At 39.1% G+C, this 16,193-nt stretch overlaps 1 protein-coding gene and 1 pseudogene across 4 annotated transcripts in view; both read right to left on the minus strand.

The window, feature by feature from the left end:
- The window catches only part of Usp9x (ubiquitin specific peptidase 9 X-linked), a 109,537-nt gene that overhangs the window by 3,977 nt on the left and 89,367 nt on the right, over positions 1 to 16,193 (minus strand). For 2 of the 4 annotated variants that reach the window (XM_048336802.1, XM_048336803.1), the window contains exons 34-44: positions 15,658 to 15,799; positions 12,949 to 13,702; positions 12,381 to 12,504; positions 10,542 to 10,767; positions 9,603 to 9,732; positions 6,729 to 6,914; positions 5,828 to 6,048; positions 5,656 to 5,744; positions 3,709 to 3,865; positions 3,286 to 3,546; positions 2,882 to 2,977 (exon numbers count right to left, since the gene is read on the minus strand). In XM_048336802.1, coding sequence (XP_048192759.1) covers positions 2,882 to 2,977; positions 3,286 to 3,546; positions 3,709 to 3,865; positions 5,656 to 5,744; positions 5,828 to 6,048; positions 6,729 to 6,914; positions 9,603 to 9,732; positions 10,542 to 10,767; positions 12,381 to 12,504; positions 12,949 to 13,702; positions 15,658 to 15,799 — 2,386 coding nt within the window. The remainder of the gene's footprint in view (positions 1 to 2,881; positions 2,978 to 3,285; positions 3,547 to 3,708; positions 3,866 to 5,655; positions 5,745 to 5,827; positions 6,049 to 6,728; positions 6,915 to 9,602; positions 9,733 to 10,541; positions 10,768 to 12,380; positions 12,505 to 12,948; positions 13,703 to 15,657; positions 15,800 to 16,193) is intronic. The other 2 variants (XM_048336805.1, XM_048336804.1) reach the window with 1 other exon arrangement.
- On the minus strand, positions 12,035 to 12,186 carry LOC125344445 (annotated as a pseudogene).

Raw genomic sequence — 16,193 nt, forward strand, 5'->3', positions numbered from 1 at the left:
AAACATTTTTCCCACAGCTGGTAAACTTTAGTATAAATACAAACCCTAAATAAAAGCAAGTGATTCTGAAGCTCTGTATATAATCTTTGTCCAAAGTGATTTTTAGAAAATGTCAAAAATTTAGCTGTTGTATAACAGCTTGACAATTATTAAGACATTATCTTGTTATGGCTCTTGGCAGTCCAAGCAGAAGTCTGCCGGACTCCACCTCCAATTAACCATTAAAATGCCAGACTGGGGCATGCCTGAAGGGGTAGAGCACCACCTGTGAGCAAGAAAGCAGAGTGAGAGCATAAGCCCCATAGTCTACCTCTGGTTATCAGAAAAAACATTTTTTTTTCTCAAACAATCTGTGAGCTGGCCTATACTGATTTCTGATTTCTTCTATATTATAAATCTGAAAGAGTACCCATGATATGTGATTTGCAAGAGCAACAGTAAGGAACAGAGACAATGTTAAGAAAAACAAAAATGTTGAAGACAATAAAGTAACCAGGCATGATCAAAGTATGAGCTCTCTCAGGACTGAGCAAAGTAAGTTTTCTTGTGGAGTTTGTTCTTCAGCCATTTACTTTTATTTTTGCCAGTTTCTGGAGTCTGAATTCACGGCCTATGTGTTATCCTTGAGCTTTTTTTTTTTTTTTTTTTGGTTGATCATGGGGCTTGAACTCAAGGCCTGGGAGCTGTCCTTGAGCTAGCACTGTACCTACCACTTTAAACTACCGCTCTACTTCCAGCTTTTTTGGTAGTTTTATTGGACATATGAGTCTAATCGACTTTCCTGCCTGGGCTGGCTTCAAACTGTGATTCTCAGATCTCAGCCTCGTGAGTTGTTAGGATGACAGGCATGAGCAGTCCCTGGTGCCTGGCTCTTTACCCTTTTAAAATGCCTAAATCCTATATGGAGCGCTGTATATCCATCCATCCCCACAAGCCAAGCCAATATGTTAGGCTTCATTTTCTATATGATATTCTAAAAATATATATGTTGACTAAGCACTTCCTGACCACTCAGTATGCTTCTGTTTATACCCTGAAACCTAAGAAAGAATGCTTTAGATAATGTATCTCAAACCTTTTGAGGGCTCTGCACACTTTTTTGTTTGCTGGTTCTGGGGCTTGAACTTAGGGTCTGGGCGCTGTCCCTGAGCCTCTTTGTGTCCAAGGCTAGCACTCTACCACTTGAACCACAGTATTACTTCTGGCTTTTTTGAATAGTTTATCGGAGACAAGAGTCTCTCAGGGACTTTTCTGCCTGGGCTGGCTTTGAAGAGTGATCCCCAGATCTCAGCTTCCTGAGTAGCTAGGAAGATAAGATGAGAGCCATCTGCATCTAGCTCAATTTTTTTTTTGCCAGTCCTGGGCCTTCAACTAAGGGTGTGGCCACTGTTACTGAGCTTCTTTTGATCAGGGCTAGCACTCTACCACTTGAGCCACAGTGCCACTTCTGGCCTTTTCTGTTTATGTCTTACTGAGGAATCTAGGCAAGCACTCTACCACTAAGCCACATCCCACCCCCAAAGTGTGTGTGTGTGTGTGTGTGTGCGCGCGCGCATGCACGAGTAATTGAAATTAGGACTTGGGGCTCACATTTGAGCTTTATTGCTCAAGGCTGGCATTCTAACACTTGAGCCACACCCCCACTTCTGGCTTTTTTGTTGGTTAACTGGAGATAAAGAGTCTCATGGACACTGCACAGGAATACTGCCAGTGTTGATGTTTTTATTTTTTTTATTTTTATTTTTTTTTTTGTTTGCTGTAAGTGGTGCATAATCTCCGTGCTTCCGACAGTCTTTGCCTCCTGAGAAGGGGAACATTCATGAGATCTTGCAGATTTGAAAATATCTTTATCCTCATAGGAGATACAGAGTTGGGATAGGTCAACCATTTTTCCTCATATTCAAAGGCGCTTTTCTATTTGTTGTGGTTTTTTTTTTTTTATGTTCTAGCTACTGAGTAGACTATGTAATGATTCATTGGGTAGCTTGTCCTTTTGAACTTTTTCTTTAGTTTTCTTTTTTTTTTTTTTTTTGGCCAGTCCTGGGGCTTGGACTCAGGGCCTGAGCACTGTCCCTGGCTTCTTCCCGCTCAAGGCTAGCACTCTGCCACTTGAGCCACAGCGCCGCTTCTGGCCGTTTTCTGTATATGTGGTGCTGGGGAATCGAACCTAGGGCCTCGTGTATCCGAGGCAGGCACTCTTGCCACTAGGCTATATCCCCAGCCCCCAGTGTTGATGTTTTTATATGTGACATTTCAGATGCTTGTGTATACTTGTGTAGTTTTTTTGTTTTAACCTAAAGTGAAATTATCCTCTAACACTTAACTAGCTTGTTTCAAGTTAAGAGTCCTACCCTCACCCACCCCAACCCATCCCTGCCATTAAATTCTCTGTAGTCATGTAAAAAAAAAAAAGAGTCTCATGGATTTGTCTGTCTGTGCTGGCTCAGAATCGACAGATCTCAGACTCTCAAGTAGCTAGGATGGTATACAGCTTCAAAGAATTCTTAATTCATTATTATACCTTAGAGAATCATCACAGTTTTACTAACTACCAGAACTAGAGAAGATACCTACTTGGCCTAATCTTTTTTTTAAATTAAAATTTATTGACAAGGTGATATACAGAGGGGGTACAGTTACATAATAAGGTAGTGAGTATATTTCTTGTCTTTATTTGTTACACCCTCATTTTTCTTTCCCTTCCCTAGTTCAGATAAGCATATATACAATATCCAGTGTATAAAAATCATATACAGTGAACAATCTTGTACCATGAACCCATCCTAACCATTCCTTCTTTTGATTCTAAAGCTAGTCTATAATTTCTTCATTACTTCAGTCACAGTGAGAAGTTTGGTCATCCTTTTAAGTTAAGCATTACCTGCTGATATTGAGATCCAGGTGAATGGGGGTATAACGGGGCATCTTCAGGTGGAGGTGATTCATGCTCATCTGGGGCATCTTGATCATCTGGCTCCTAATATGTTAAATATTTAAGAAAATAGAATTATATGGAGCAACATTACTCATTTTTTACCTTTTCTAATTGAGCTAAAGTTTAAAAATCAATCTACAAATATAACCTATTAACAAATTCTCTTTGACTGCAAATAAAACAATGAAAGCAACTAAAAATTTCTGATTTTTTTTTAAGAAATTATCTCTTAGGTTAATGGAGATTTCTCCAGAAGATCCCCACATTAATTTAAACAAACAAAACTTTATAAAGCAACACAACCCCTTCTACATTAACATAAACACTGGCCTATAAAATAAAAGAATTACTTTGCTTTCTTCCATTTCTATCTGTTGCACACTGGTGGCGTTTTTTACCTCCTCTGGACAGAGTTCACAAGCTTTAGCAAGAGTCATCCTAGCGCTATGTGATCTCTCCAAGAAATAGCCATTTGATGTTTCATTGCTTTGCACGGGAGGAGACCAATTGTTGTAAGTGTATTGAGGATTGCCCGTGTATGGTCTTCTTTCAAGCTCATCTCCAAGCCATTCTACTGCCCAGGTCCACTTCCTCTTAAGATCTCCATTGCCCTTCAAAAAAAAAATAAAATCCTATATGTAAGAGGATTTGAAATACTTCAAAGGTAACTGAATAAGAACTCCCATATTCTCAAGAATCTCTTCTTTTAATTCACAATTTTTTGTTCCGATTTAGGTTTCTACCAAACTGCAAGGAAAATAAACCCCTCTCACCTGTAGGATTTGGTAAGCAACAGGACAATTGCTAAAGAGAGCTACCATACATTTTATACACTGGTATGCTCTTTTTTGATAGTGATTTTTAGAACGCTGGATTGTGTCAAATAGCCCATCTCGGTCATCTGGAATTCCTTTAAGGGCATTATGAATTCTGAAAGAGAACCAGAGATAAGGTAAAAACTCTTAAAATGTGGTAATAGCTGACATTTACTGTCTATTCTATATGCTGATGTCTGCAATCTAGTCATTTAGTGTAACACTACACAAATGGTATGATTATTAAACCCTTGAACAAATCAACAAATGAGTGGCGCTAAAACTGCTTATTCAAGATCATATAGCTAGCTACCTAGCAGTGTGATTGATTTACTAAAAGTCCCAAATTATTGATATGTAATTTAAATATATAACCAGAATTGAATTTAGGGCATTCGGAGAAACGCAAATAATCATGTCTTCAGGCCAGGTGCTGGTGGCTCACACATGTAATTCTAGCTACTCAGAAGAGTTTGAGATCTGAGGATCATGGTTTGAAGCCAGCCTGGGCAGGAAAGTCCATGAGATTCTTATTTTTCCAATTAACCACTAGAAGTCCAGAAGTGGAGCTGTGGCTTGAAGTGGTAGAGAGCAAGCTTTGAGCTGAAAAGCTCAGGGACAGTGCCCAGACCCAGAGTTTAAGCCCCAAGACCAAAAAGAAAAAAAAGAGATATGATATAGCCATAAACACCCAAAATGCTGATGCATGTTCCTTAAAAACATGCTGATGGAAAAGCCTGCACAGTGTCACATATAAAATGATTCAGTTTTCATGAAATGACCTAACAGGTGAATTAATAGAGGTAGAAAGCAGATTAGGGGTTGTGTGGAATGTTGAAGGAGGGGGCCAGGGAGTAACCTGTAATTGGGCAGGGATTTTCCTTTGAGTCATAAAAATGTTGCAAAATTAGTGGTAATGGTTGTAGAACACTGTGTATGTACTTAACACCACTCAACTGGACACTTCAAAGTAGTTAAAATTATGAATTATGTAATTATTTTTTTCCAGTCCTGGGGCTTGAACTCAGGGCCTGAGCACTGTCCCTGGCTTCTTTTTGCTCAAGGCTAGCACTCTGCCACTTGAGCCACAGCGCCACTTCTGGCCGTTTTCTGTATATGTGGTGCTGGGGAATTGAAACCAGGGCTTCATGTATGTGAGGCAAGCACTATTGCCCCTAGGCCATATTCCCAGTCCCTGAATTATGTAAATTTTATCTCAATAATACTTAAAAATAGTATTTCTGGTAGTTCAACCCTGTAATTAGCTACTCAGGGGGCTGATATCCAAAAATATAGTTCAAGGACAGGCCATACAGGGCAGAAAAACTTGCCACACTCAAGTCTCCAAAACAGCCAGCAAAAAAAGAGGGCTGGAGGCATGGATTAAGTGGTAATGTGCCAGCCAAACCCTAGTACCATCCCCTACCAAAAAAAGAGAATTCCGTTGAAAAGAAACAATTATTAATATATTAAGTGTGAAGCTTGGACAAGGAGAAATAAAGAGAAAATAAAATTTGGGGGAGGAGTACTTGTTATTTATCTCTGCTCTCACTGTTTTTTGTTGGTGTGGGGCTTGAACTCAGGATCTGGTTGCTGTCCCTGAGCTCTTTTGCTCAAGGCTAGAGCTCTACCACTTTGAGCCATAGTGGCACTTCTGGTTTTCTGGTAGTTAATTAGAGATAGTCTCATGTACTTTTCTGCCTGGGCTGGCTTTGAACTGTGATTATCAGATCTCAGCCTCCTGAATGGCGAGGATTACACCAATTACTCAGCCTTTGCTCTCACTTTTTAAAGACATACACTTAAAAAAAAAAAACAACCTCAAAAAAGTGACTATTAATTTCAGCTATTTCTATTACCTGGGGGCAAGTCTACTCAGGCAATTAAAAAAAAGAAGGAATCTACCTGTGAGTCTGCCAGGAGTCCTCAATCAGTAAGATTTGTAAAAGCAGGTCCAAATAGGGCCGGAGTTCATAAGTGTATGAATATGCAACCTAAAACAAGTAGGACAGTGAGTACTGAAAATAAAGGAACAGTAAATCAAATCACAGACTTATAAATACTTTTTTCTTTTAACCTGCCAAAGAAGTTCACTGAGCACAGTAGATGAAAACTGAGGATTCTCCCAGCAGCAAAATCGGAGCAACTTGACGGTTTCATCCGAGTTACTACAGTCTTCAATGATTTTCTTCACATAACTTGTTCTCACAAATAAAATGTCTATCACATTCTGCTGAATTGGCATTATAGGTTGTGATAGATTAGGGTCACCAAAAGGATTGGGAAGAGGAGGGTTACCTAGAAGACAAATTTGGCATTGATGAACAACAACTAATAAGCTTCTTCACAATAACAATATGTAGACTTAAAACAGAAAATAATCCATTTAGTAAGAATAGCACTGTGAAATCAAGTTTTCATGCAGAGTGGAGAAAGTAATATGCTATATAATGATCAGGTATACTAGATAATAAAATGCAAAGTTATTTCAACTACTTCATAAACAAGGTGTCACTCTCAGTAGGAAGCAGATAGGAAAATCCCCCATCAAACTTACAAAAAAGGGCTAGGCAGAAAAGCCAGTGGGACTTTCTTTGGTTAGTCATGGGGTTTGAACTGAGGGCCTGGGCACTGGCCCTGAGCTTTTGTTGTGCTCAAGGCTAGTACTCTACCACTATGAGCCACAACACCACTTCTACTTTTCTCGTGGTTCATTGGAGATAAGAGTCTCACAGACGTTCCTGCCCTGGTTGGTTTTGAACCATGATCCTCAGTTCTCAGCCTCCTGAATAACTAGGAACACATATACACACACACACTACAGAACCCAAAATATTATAAACTTCCCCATGCATATTCTTTCAGATTGGGTCCTGGCTTACCTTGTGTTTAAAGATCTTCAAAATTACATTTAATCCAGTAAAACAAATATATGCACACATATACACATATTGGCAAGAATAGGGCTTTCTATTTACCATTTATTGAAGATTGCATTCTTGATGAGACATTGCAACAACGGATTAGCTGTGACACTACTGAGTATAATTTGCCTAATTCAGCATACTGATACTTGATTGGAGGACCTGGACCTTCATCTAAAGACACAAGCATAAAGGTAGCAGGTACACTCAATTTTAGCAGCTGTGTCTTCTCTGCCACACCTAGAGTAAAGGACAGGGGAGAAGCAGGAAGAGAGGGTGGAAAACATTAGGATGCCAAGAGCTTAATGAATAAAGAATTCAAAATTATTTTTCTATCATTTTTATGATCAGAAGAACCTATTTTACTTAACATTCAGAGACATATTTAACCAAGGTACAAAGTTCACCAACTGAGCATACTAGATTTAAATATTAAAATTATTAAACAAGACTATGACATTGGAATCATACTGGGCCAAAGAGAAGAACTTTCTATTGCCCAGAGAGTCTAAAAGGACTGACCTATAAGTAAACCTTACTTTAAGGATGACTAAATATAGTAGGATTTTTTTCTTTTAGATATAGGGACTCACTATGTAGCCTAGGCTGGAAAAGATGATCAACCATATGGACAAATAGAAAGTAAAATGTTCTTTAAGTTAAAAGGGCCATATGACTGAGTGGGGTGCCTCTGGTTCACACCTGCAATCCTTGCCATTCCTACTCAGGAGGCTGAGATTTGAGGATTGTAGTTTGTAACCAGCCTGGGCAGTAAAGTATCCAAGACTCTTATTTCCTATTAACCACCAAAAAGAGAGAAGTGCCTAGGCTCTGAGTTCAAGCCCTAGGACTGAAAAAAATTAAAAAAGAAAAAATAGTGAAATACAGTCAATACTGTAAAAAATGGGGGGGGGGATAATTGAGGGCATTCATTATATATACATGTATGGAATGTCAGAGTAAACCTTATTGGACAATTCTTTAAAAAATGCTCATTTTCCATAAAAGCTTCCACCTCTGCCCTATTCCCCAGGACTGGGGTTTGAACTCAGGGCCTAGAGCTTGTTTGGCTGGCATTCTACTCCTTGAAGTACCCCTTTCAACCTATATTTTTTGTAGCATCTTGTCAGCCTCCTAAGTGCCTAGGATTTAGGCATGAATCATTAGTGCTTGGCTCCTAAAAGCAGTATGTTCTTCTGTTGAGGAATAACTAGTGACATATTCTAATGGATGAGTAAAATTCCACTGTGTATAAGTGCCTCCCCTTCAGATGAAATCGCTAAGATGACATGTTTCAATAAATTGATCATTTTGGGATTAATACACTATTCATTCAGTCAACATTTACTTTTTTTTTTTTTTGCCAGTCCTGGACCTTGGACTCAGGGCCTGAGCACTGTCCCTGGCTTCTTTTTGCTCTAAGGCTAGCACTCTACCACTTGAGCCACAGTGCCACTTCTGGCTTTTTCCATATATGTGGTGCTGAGGAATCGAACCCAGGGCTTCATAGCAAAAAAACAAAAAACAAAAACAATCCCCCCACCCCCCCCCAAAAAAACCAAAAACAAAAAACACTGGTACAAAAAGAAAGATCTGAATGTTAGAAAGAAGAATGGATTATTTTTAGCCATACCTCCATTTCCAGCTTTTTTGCATGTTAACTTGAGATAAGTCTTGTGGATTTGCCTGCCTGGGCTGGCTTTGAACCGCTATCCTCCTTGACCCTCCTGAATAGCCATGTTTGCAGGTGTGAATCACCAGCATATAGCTTACGTGAATCATTTTTTTCTTTTTCTTTTTGCCAGTTGTGGAGCTTGAACTCAGGGCCTGAGCAATGTCCCTGGCTTCTTTTTGCTCTAAGGCTAGCACTCTACCATTTGAACCACAGTGCCACTTCTGGCTTTTTCCATATATGTGGTGCTGAGGAATCGAACCCAGGGCTTCATGTATATGAGGCGAGCACTCTACCACTAGGCCATATTCCCAGCCTCGTGAATCATATTTCTCCTTACATTTATAGTTCATTTAAAAAATAAATATGACTATAGTTGCTTACCCTTCCTCCCTCTATTCCTGACCCCCACCCCCCACACCGGTTCCACTTTGAATTCCTACGTATACTCCTCCTTCTGTCAGTTTGTGTGTAAATGCATTGAGCCCTATATGTTATCATGCATAATTTATATTATAGGTCTAGCTTCCACACAACAGGAAACATGCGTGTTTGTTTCCCTGAACTTGGCTTACTTCACAACCTGATTTCTTTGTTCTAGGTCCATCAATTTCCTGGCAAATGACTTCTTTCTAATGCATGAGTAAAATTCCATTGTGTATATGTACTACATTTTCTTGATCCTCTGATCTATTGTGGGGCATCTGGGCTGTTTCTGTAACTTGGCTATTATGAATACTGTAGCAATGAATATCCTTATTTGCAATGCCCAAGAGTGGTGTTGCTGAAGCATAGGGTAGTTCTATGTTCAGTTTTTTGAGGAATCTCCAAATTGCCTTTCAGAGTGGCTGTATTAGTTTACATTCCTACCAACAGTGGAAAAAGGGTCCCCTTTTCCCCATATCCCTTAGTACTGGGAATTGAACCCTGAGCTTCACACATATGACGCAAATGCTCTACCCATGAGCTATATGCCCAGTACCCTAAGTGAATATTCTTCAATTTAGACTGCTCAAAAGGCAGTCAAGATCAGGTTTGGAGACGTGGTTCAAGTGGAAGAGCACTTGCCTAACCCGTGGTAGGGTCCAAGGTTCCTCAAGCCCAATACCATAAAATCAAAACAACAAAGCAAAACAATCATGAGTATGACAGATTCTCATTTGTGTCTACTGCAGAGATACGATGTACTGACTTAAATGAGTTAATCACTGAAAATAACTCATTAATAAACAGATTAGAAAAACCTAAATCCTTACCTAAATTGGCATACATTACAAACAAGTTGAAATACTGCTGTAAATGACGTCCATGCTCTGAAACTTCTCTCCTCAAGAGATTTAGTACTGCTCTTAATAAATGGTCACTCAAACTTAAGTTGTCATAAGCCTGTAAAGGATAAAATAGCTGTTTCTCAGCAACAAGGTGGAAGAACAATTCAATCAGTACAAAAAAGGACATATATCTATATCTATATATATGTGTACTGGGACATATCTCTCTCTCTATATATGTACTGACTATCATACATTTTGGGAAGGATGTATAACACAAACTATTAAAAAGGGTGGGTTGCTTCTTGGGAAAGGGAATGAAGATTTGAGGTAGTCTTGCTTTGTGGCCTATGTTGGCCTCCAACTGGCAATCTTCCTCTTTTAGCCTCCTGAGTACTAAGATTACAGGTGTGTACCACCACTCCTGACTTAAGATTTCATTAAAAACCCTTCATATTGCTCGGTCTCACGTTAGTCAGGGCTTGGTACAATACTGCCGTGCCACACCTACAACCCACTATGTAGCAATTTTAATGGAATTGATAGACATTGGATTTTGCACATGTATTTTATTTTATTTTTTGAGGTCCTGGGGCTTCAACTCAGGGCCTGGGCGCTGTCCCTGAGCCTCTTTGTGCTCAAGGCTAGCGCTCTACCACTTGAGCCATGGCATCATTTCCGGCTTTTTGGAGTAGTTTATTGGAGAAAAGAGTCTCAGGGACTTTTCTCCCTTGGTTGACTTTAAACTGGGATCCTCAGATCTCAGCCTCCTGAGTAGCTAGGATTACAGGCATGAGCCACCAGCACCCAGCATTGTGCGTATCATTTTAGGCAAATACATCAAAGAGGATATACACAAGTTTGTGACTTCAAGTTCTAGAAACTTTTAGTAAGCATGTAATTGTTAGAAAGCTGTGTGATTACCTGACTAGAAGGTCCAGGAGAAGCAAAAGGTGAAGGACACGGGCCATCTTGCAAGGAAAAATGTGCAATAAAAACTATAAGTTTAGCAAATGCACCCCTCACTTCTGCACTCGGGCATTCCAAAAGATATTCAGAAAAGCGGTTTGAAACATTAAAAAGGACATTATGAGCAAACCAAAAACGTACGTTCTTGCTGTGACGAAGGAGAATACATAATGCATCATACCTGGAACAAATAAATAAAATGTATGACTATCAAAATTCAATGGCTTCTTTCTTACAGCGAGGCCTGTGTGAACCAAAAATCAAAGTCTTTCTTTTATTGTTGGGAGGAAAAGCAATAGTTGCTTTTAATATTAACATTAAAACGATAACTTAGTCTATTCTGACATAAAACAAATGAAAGACAAATTTAAAAAATGTGCTGTATTCTCGCTTATAAAATAGATGAAAGCTGTGTCAGCCTCTAAACTCTTCGAGTCCAATGACAAAATAACACGCTCTCCTTCCCTTAATACCTTACTTCTGAATAAGTAAAACTTGTTAAATCAATGCATTATAGTGCCTTCCACATTTTTTGAATTATAAACTCAAGAAAACCATTTTCATTTTTGTTTGTTTTGTTTTTGTTGCCATTCCTGATGCGTGGACTCAGGGCCTGAGCACTATCCCTGGCTTCTTTTTGCTCAAGGCTAGCACTCTACCTCTTGAGCCACAGTGCCACTTCCGGCTTTTTTCTATGTATGTGGTGCTGAGGAATTGAACCCAGGGCTTCATGTATTGGAGGCAAGCACTTTACCACTAGGCCATATTCCCAGCCCCCATTTTCATTTTTTACTCTTTGGATCTTAGGGAAGTCAAAACCTAATAATTTCATAATTAAATAGCTGAGACTTTTTTGTTTGGGGGCTTGATTAAACTCGGGGCCTGGGTGCTATCTTTGAGTTCTTTTGCTCTACCACTTTGAGCCACAGCTCCATTTCTGGTTTTTGAGTAGTTAATTGGAGAATAGAGTCTCACAGGAAATTTTCTGCCTGGGCTGATTTCAAACTGCTATCCTCACATCTCAGTCACCTGAGTAGCTAGGATTATAGGTATGAGCCACCAGTGCCCAGCTGAGACTTTTAAATCTCATTGATATATAAAATATCAATTGTTAAGAGAAGCTGTTAACAGCTTCTGGATTACAAAAGGCCATGTTTAGACCAAGTATTTTATTTTTGGTTTTTTAGTTTGTTTTTTTTTGGCCAGTCCTGGGCCTTGGACTCAGGGTCTGAGCACTGTCCCTGGCTTCTTTTTGCTCAAGGCTAGCACTCTACCACCTGAGCCACAGCGCCACTTCTGGCCGTTTTCTGTATATGTGGTGCTGGGGAATCGAACCCAGGGCCTCATGTATACGAGGCAAGCTCTCTTGCCACTAGGCCATATCCCCAGCCCCCAAGTATTTTATTTTTGAATTGTGTTTGGTAAGTATACCAAGTATTTTATTTTTTCAGGGGAGAGTGTGAATACAGTCCCCTACTATCACAAATTATGCAATTGAGTTTCCCATGTTTGAGGAAATCTTAAGGGTCAGCACATGTGCAGTGCTTGCCCTGGGAAAACCACCTTCATGATCATGTTATCTCCCCTGCCAGGTAAGTGTAGACCAAGGTAAGTACAGACCAGGTAGGTATAGACCAAGTATTTTAATATGACTTCTTTCACTATTACTTCAAAGATTTATTTTGCATTTTAAATATGAAACAAGATTCTTATGTTTTGGAAAAAATAAACCAGTCTATTAAAGAACCCTACTAAATGCTAGTATAACAAGAATGAAAATCCAAAGTAACATACCAGTCACTGGCAGAGCCACGGACTATTTTTTTTGTGTGGAATCCTGTAGTAAAAAGGAACCTAGCAGCAAGTTGAATACTAATCATAGTGATTTCTTCTGCTTCAGGCAACAGGTGATCTTGCCCTATAAGTAAAATGCAGAATAAGAAATCAAATTTCAACCCAAAATTTTAAATAAGTACTTAAGTTTAAAATGTCATAACAAGAACAAAAAACACCACCCTTTCTTTAGACAACTTATCAAATAAGCTTTATTTCTAATTTTAGTAGCTCCCTACATGTTTGAAGCTAATGCATGAGCCCAAACCAAATTGTTACAATGAACGCTCCTCTGTTTCTAAACAGTATGTCAATTGACCAAAGGTAAAAATCATTTTAAATGTGAAAAGGTTAATTTTATGAACTTAACACATGTTGATGTCTACTAAGAAAACCTACAAGTAATAATTACTCTTTTATTACTAAGATGCTAACTTTATACTGGGGATTGAATTCGGGGCCTCATGTTTGTTAGGCAAGTGCTTAAACATTTGAGCCATACCCCTAGTAAGAAACTAAAGACACTCACCTGGAGGTGGGTTTAAGTAAACACCATTGCACGTGAGCAGTTTTTTCATAAACTGAAAATATTCCAAACTGTATTGCATTCGGTTATGCATGAATTGTACATTCTGTTTCCGTACACTTCTCTCAATGGCTGATGGCATAACAATCTGATGGGGTCTTGTGGTGATAGCAAGCTCTGATATGTATTTTATCAACTCATCATCCTGGTCTATTGTATCCATCCGTTCATAAAAAAGTATATAAGCATTCCACCACCTTTTTTGGCGCCTATATGACATACGCTTCATCATATGATCAAATACTTCTCCCATGTACTCTCCACCGAAGCACTGGTTTTTCATTTCTTCATCGTCATCCATTTTACACTCTGTTACATCTCCATCATCAAATTTATACCAGCGATTTCTCTCACCATCTCCACCATTCCTTTGAATGATGTAAGAATAATAATGTCCCCCACTTGCTTGACCACTGTGTACAAGTACACCTACAAGTCTGTATTTTGTGCTCCCGGCTTTCTCACTTTCAGACTGCTCATTCTGTTGTATCAACTGACTTTCTGGGTTTACATTATCTCTCTCCAGCTTAGCAACACCTGCAACTGTGTAAGGTTCCATGTCTAGTTCACGAGGAAATTCGAAATAATCATTAAACTTGATTGCACATTCTCTTTCCCAGTCGTAGTCAAATCGTTTTAGTTGGATAGCAAGAACAGGAGGCAATTTTTTAATTAGTAAGCGCTTTACAGTATCAACCTAAATAAATAGAGAAAGTTACTGGATATAATACACTGTAAAAAAGTATACAAAAATAGTAACAAAAAAGAAATCCAATCGAACTTTTAAATACTATCGAATTCGCAAGACTTATTCGGATTGTTAACTGCAAATACATGCTAATGAACCGAAGGCACTTCTGTGGTGTTTGATCTAAATGGCCTATGCACCTATTATTACAAATAGCAAAGATCAGTGATGCACACATTACTTGTCTGGTTTCTATACTGCCATTCCTGTTTTATGTTTACTGTCATTTTTATTTGTTGCTGGTCTTGGGACTGTGGCTCAAGTGGTAGGATACTAGCTTTGAGCATAAAAGCTCAGTGACAGTGCCCAGGTCCTCAGTTCAAGTCCCAGGACTGGCAAAAAAAGCGAAAAGAAAAACAAAAACAAAAAAAAATGTGACAAAAGACATCTTATTGGTCAAATTTCTTGACATCAAATTTCCAAACATAAAAGAGGAAATGTGGGCTGGGGATATGACCTAGTGGCAAGAGTGCTTGCCCCGTATACATGAGGCCCTGGGTTCAATTCCCCAGCACCACATATATAGAAAATGGCCAGAAGTGGCGCTGTGACTCAAGTGGCAGAGTGCTAGCCTTGAGCAAAAAGAAGCCAGGGACAGTGCTCAGGCCCTGAGTCCAAGCCCCAGAACTGGCCAAAAAATAAAATAAAATAAAAAAATAAAAGAGGAAATGTTTTCTTCTATCAGTGGTATGAGTTTGAGGAGTTCTCTAACAGTTTCTTTTCTTTGGTATGTGAGTTGGTATTGAGGCTTGAATTCAGGGCCTCATGCTCTTGAGCTTGCTTTTCACTCAAGACTGGAGTTCTACTACTTGAACCACATCTCTACTGCTAGCCTTTTGCTGGTTAATTGGTGATGAGTCTCTTAGATCTATCTGTCTGGGCTGGCTTCAAAACGGTGATCCTCAGGAATCTCAGTTTCCTGAGAAGGTAAGATTATAGGTATAAGCAATGAACACACAGGTTAACAGTTTCTTGGCAGAGAGAAAATATCTATGAGAAGGACAAGAATGTTATCAAACGATTACAATTTCTATAATTATCTGTTCTTTTTTTTTCTTGTCCTGTTTCTGGGGCTTGAACTCCGACACTGGGGGCTGTCTGTGAGCTTTTTTGCCCAAGGCTTTCATTCTACCACTTGAGTCACAGCTCCACTTCTGGCTCTTTGGTGGTAAATTAGAGATAAATCTCACAAACTTTCCTGTTCAGGCTTGGCTTTGAACTTCCATCCTCAGATCTCAGACTCCTGAGTAGCTAGGATTACAAATGTGAGCCACCAGTGCCTGGCTAATTATCTAGTCTTATTTACTTATTTTCCCTAGCCTCGCTGGCACTACTTTTTTTTTTTGCCAGTCCAAGAACTTGAACTCAGGGCCTGAGTACTGTCCCTGGCTTCTTTTTGTTCAAGGCTAGCACTCTACCACTTGAACCACAGCGCTTTTTCTATATATGTGGTCCTGAGGAATCAAACCCAGGGCTTCATGTATATGAGGCAAGCAATTTACCACTAGGCCATCTTCCCAGGCCCTCTGGCACTACTTTTTCTTTTTGGCCAGTCCTGGGCCTTGAACTCAGGGCCTGAGCATTGTCCCTGGCTTCTTTGTGCTCAAGGCTAGCACTCTGCAACTTGAGCCATAGCACCACTTCTGGCCGTTTTCTATATATGTGGTGCTGAGGAATCGAACCCAGGGCTTCATGTATACGAGGGCGAGCACGCTTGCCACTAGGCCATATTCCCAGCGCCTCTGGCACTACCTTTTAACTTTCTTTCCTCAATAAACCTTTAGATCTCTTTATTATCACTATGAGTAGAAAAAATAGGTGAATTTTTAGGATGAACAAAAACATTCTTTAAAATCCATTACATGTCATCAAAATCACTTGAAACCAAACTGGAAAATCCTTACCTTTTTATTGCATTTTTCACAATGATATGCATTTGCGCCTTCTAATAAATCTCCTTTGACATACTGTTCCAAAGAGTCAAGAAGATTTTGGTGATTTCTAATGTCTACATTCAGAGTCGTGAAAGATTCTTCACATTCGTACCTAAAGATATTATTTAAGGACAAAAAGGACTTTATTCTTTAGTTTTCTAGACATTTTCTTTAGCTACAGACATAATAAACACTTAATTTAGAATGTTACTACTACTGACAGTTTATATTTACAATTTATCCTGTGTTGGGCACTTTATTAGGTGGTTTATACAGTGTATAAACTGGGATCTTTGATTTCAAGACAAATGTGCTCGAGAATTGTTACTATTTCCACTTCAGGGAAATAGGGGTTCAGAAACGTTAACTTGAAGATTAAAAGAAGAAAAAAAACTTGATGAATTTAACTAGGTAATATTCCTTTCTGCTTTCCTTCTTAAAAAAAGACAGGGTGAAGTGCTAATAAATATAGTTCCCCACTCCCAAAGATTACGCAGTTGGATTTC

Source organism: Perognathus longimembris, chromosome 28, assembly GCF_023159225.1.
Source record: "Perognathus longimembris pacificus isolate PPM17 chromosome 28, ASM2315922v1, whole genome shotgun sequence".
Lineage (NCBI taxonomy): Eukaryota > Metazoa > Chordata > Mammalia > Rodentia > Heteromyidae > Perognathus > Perognathus longimembris.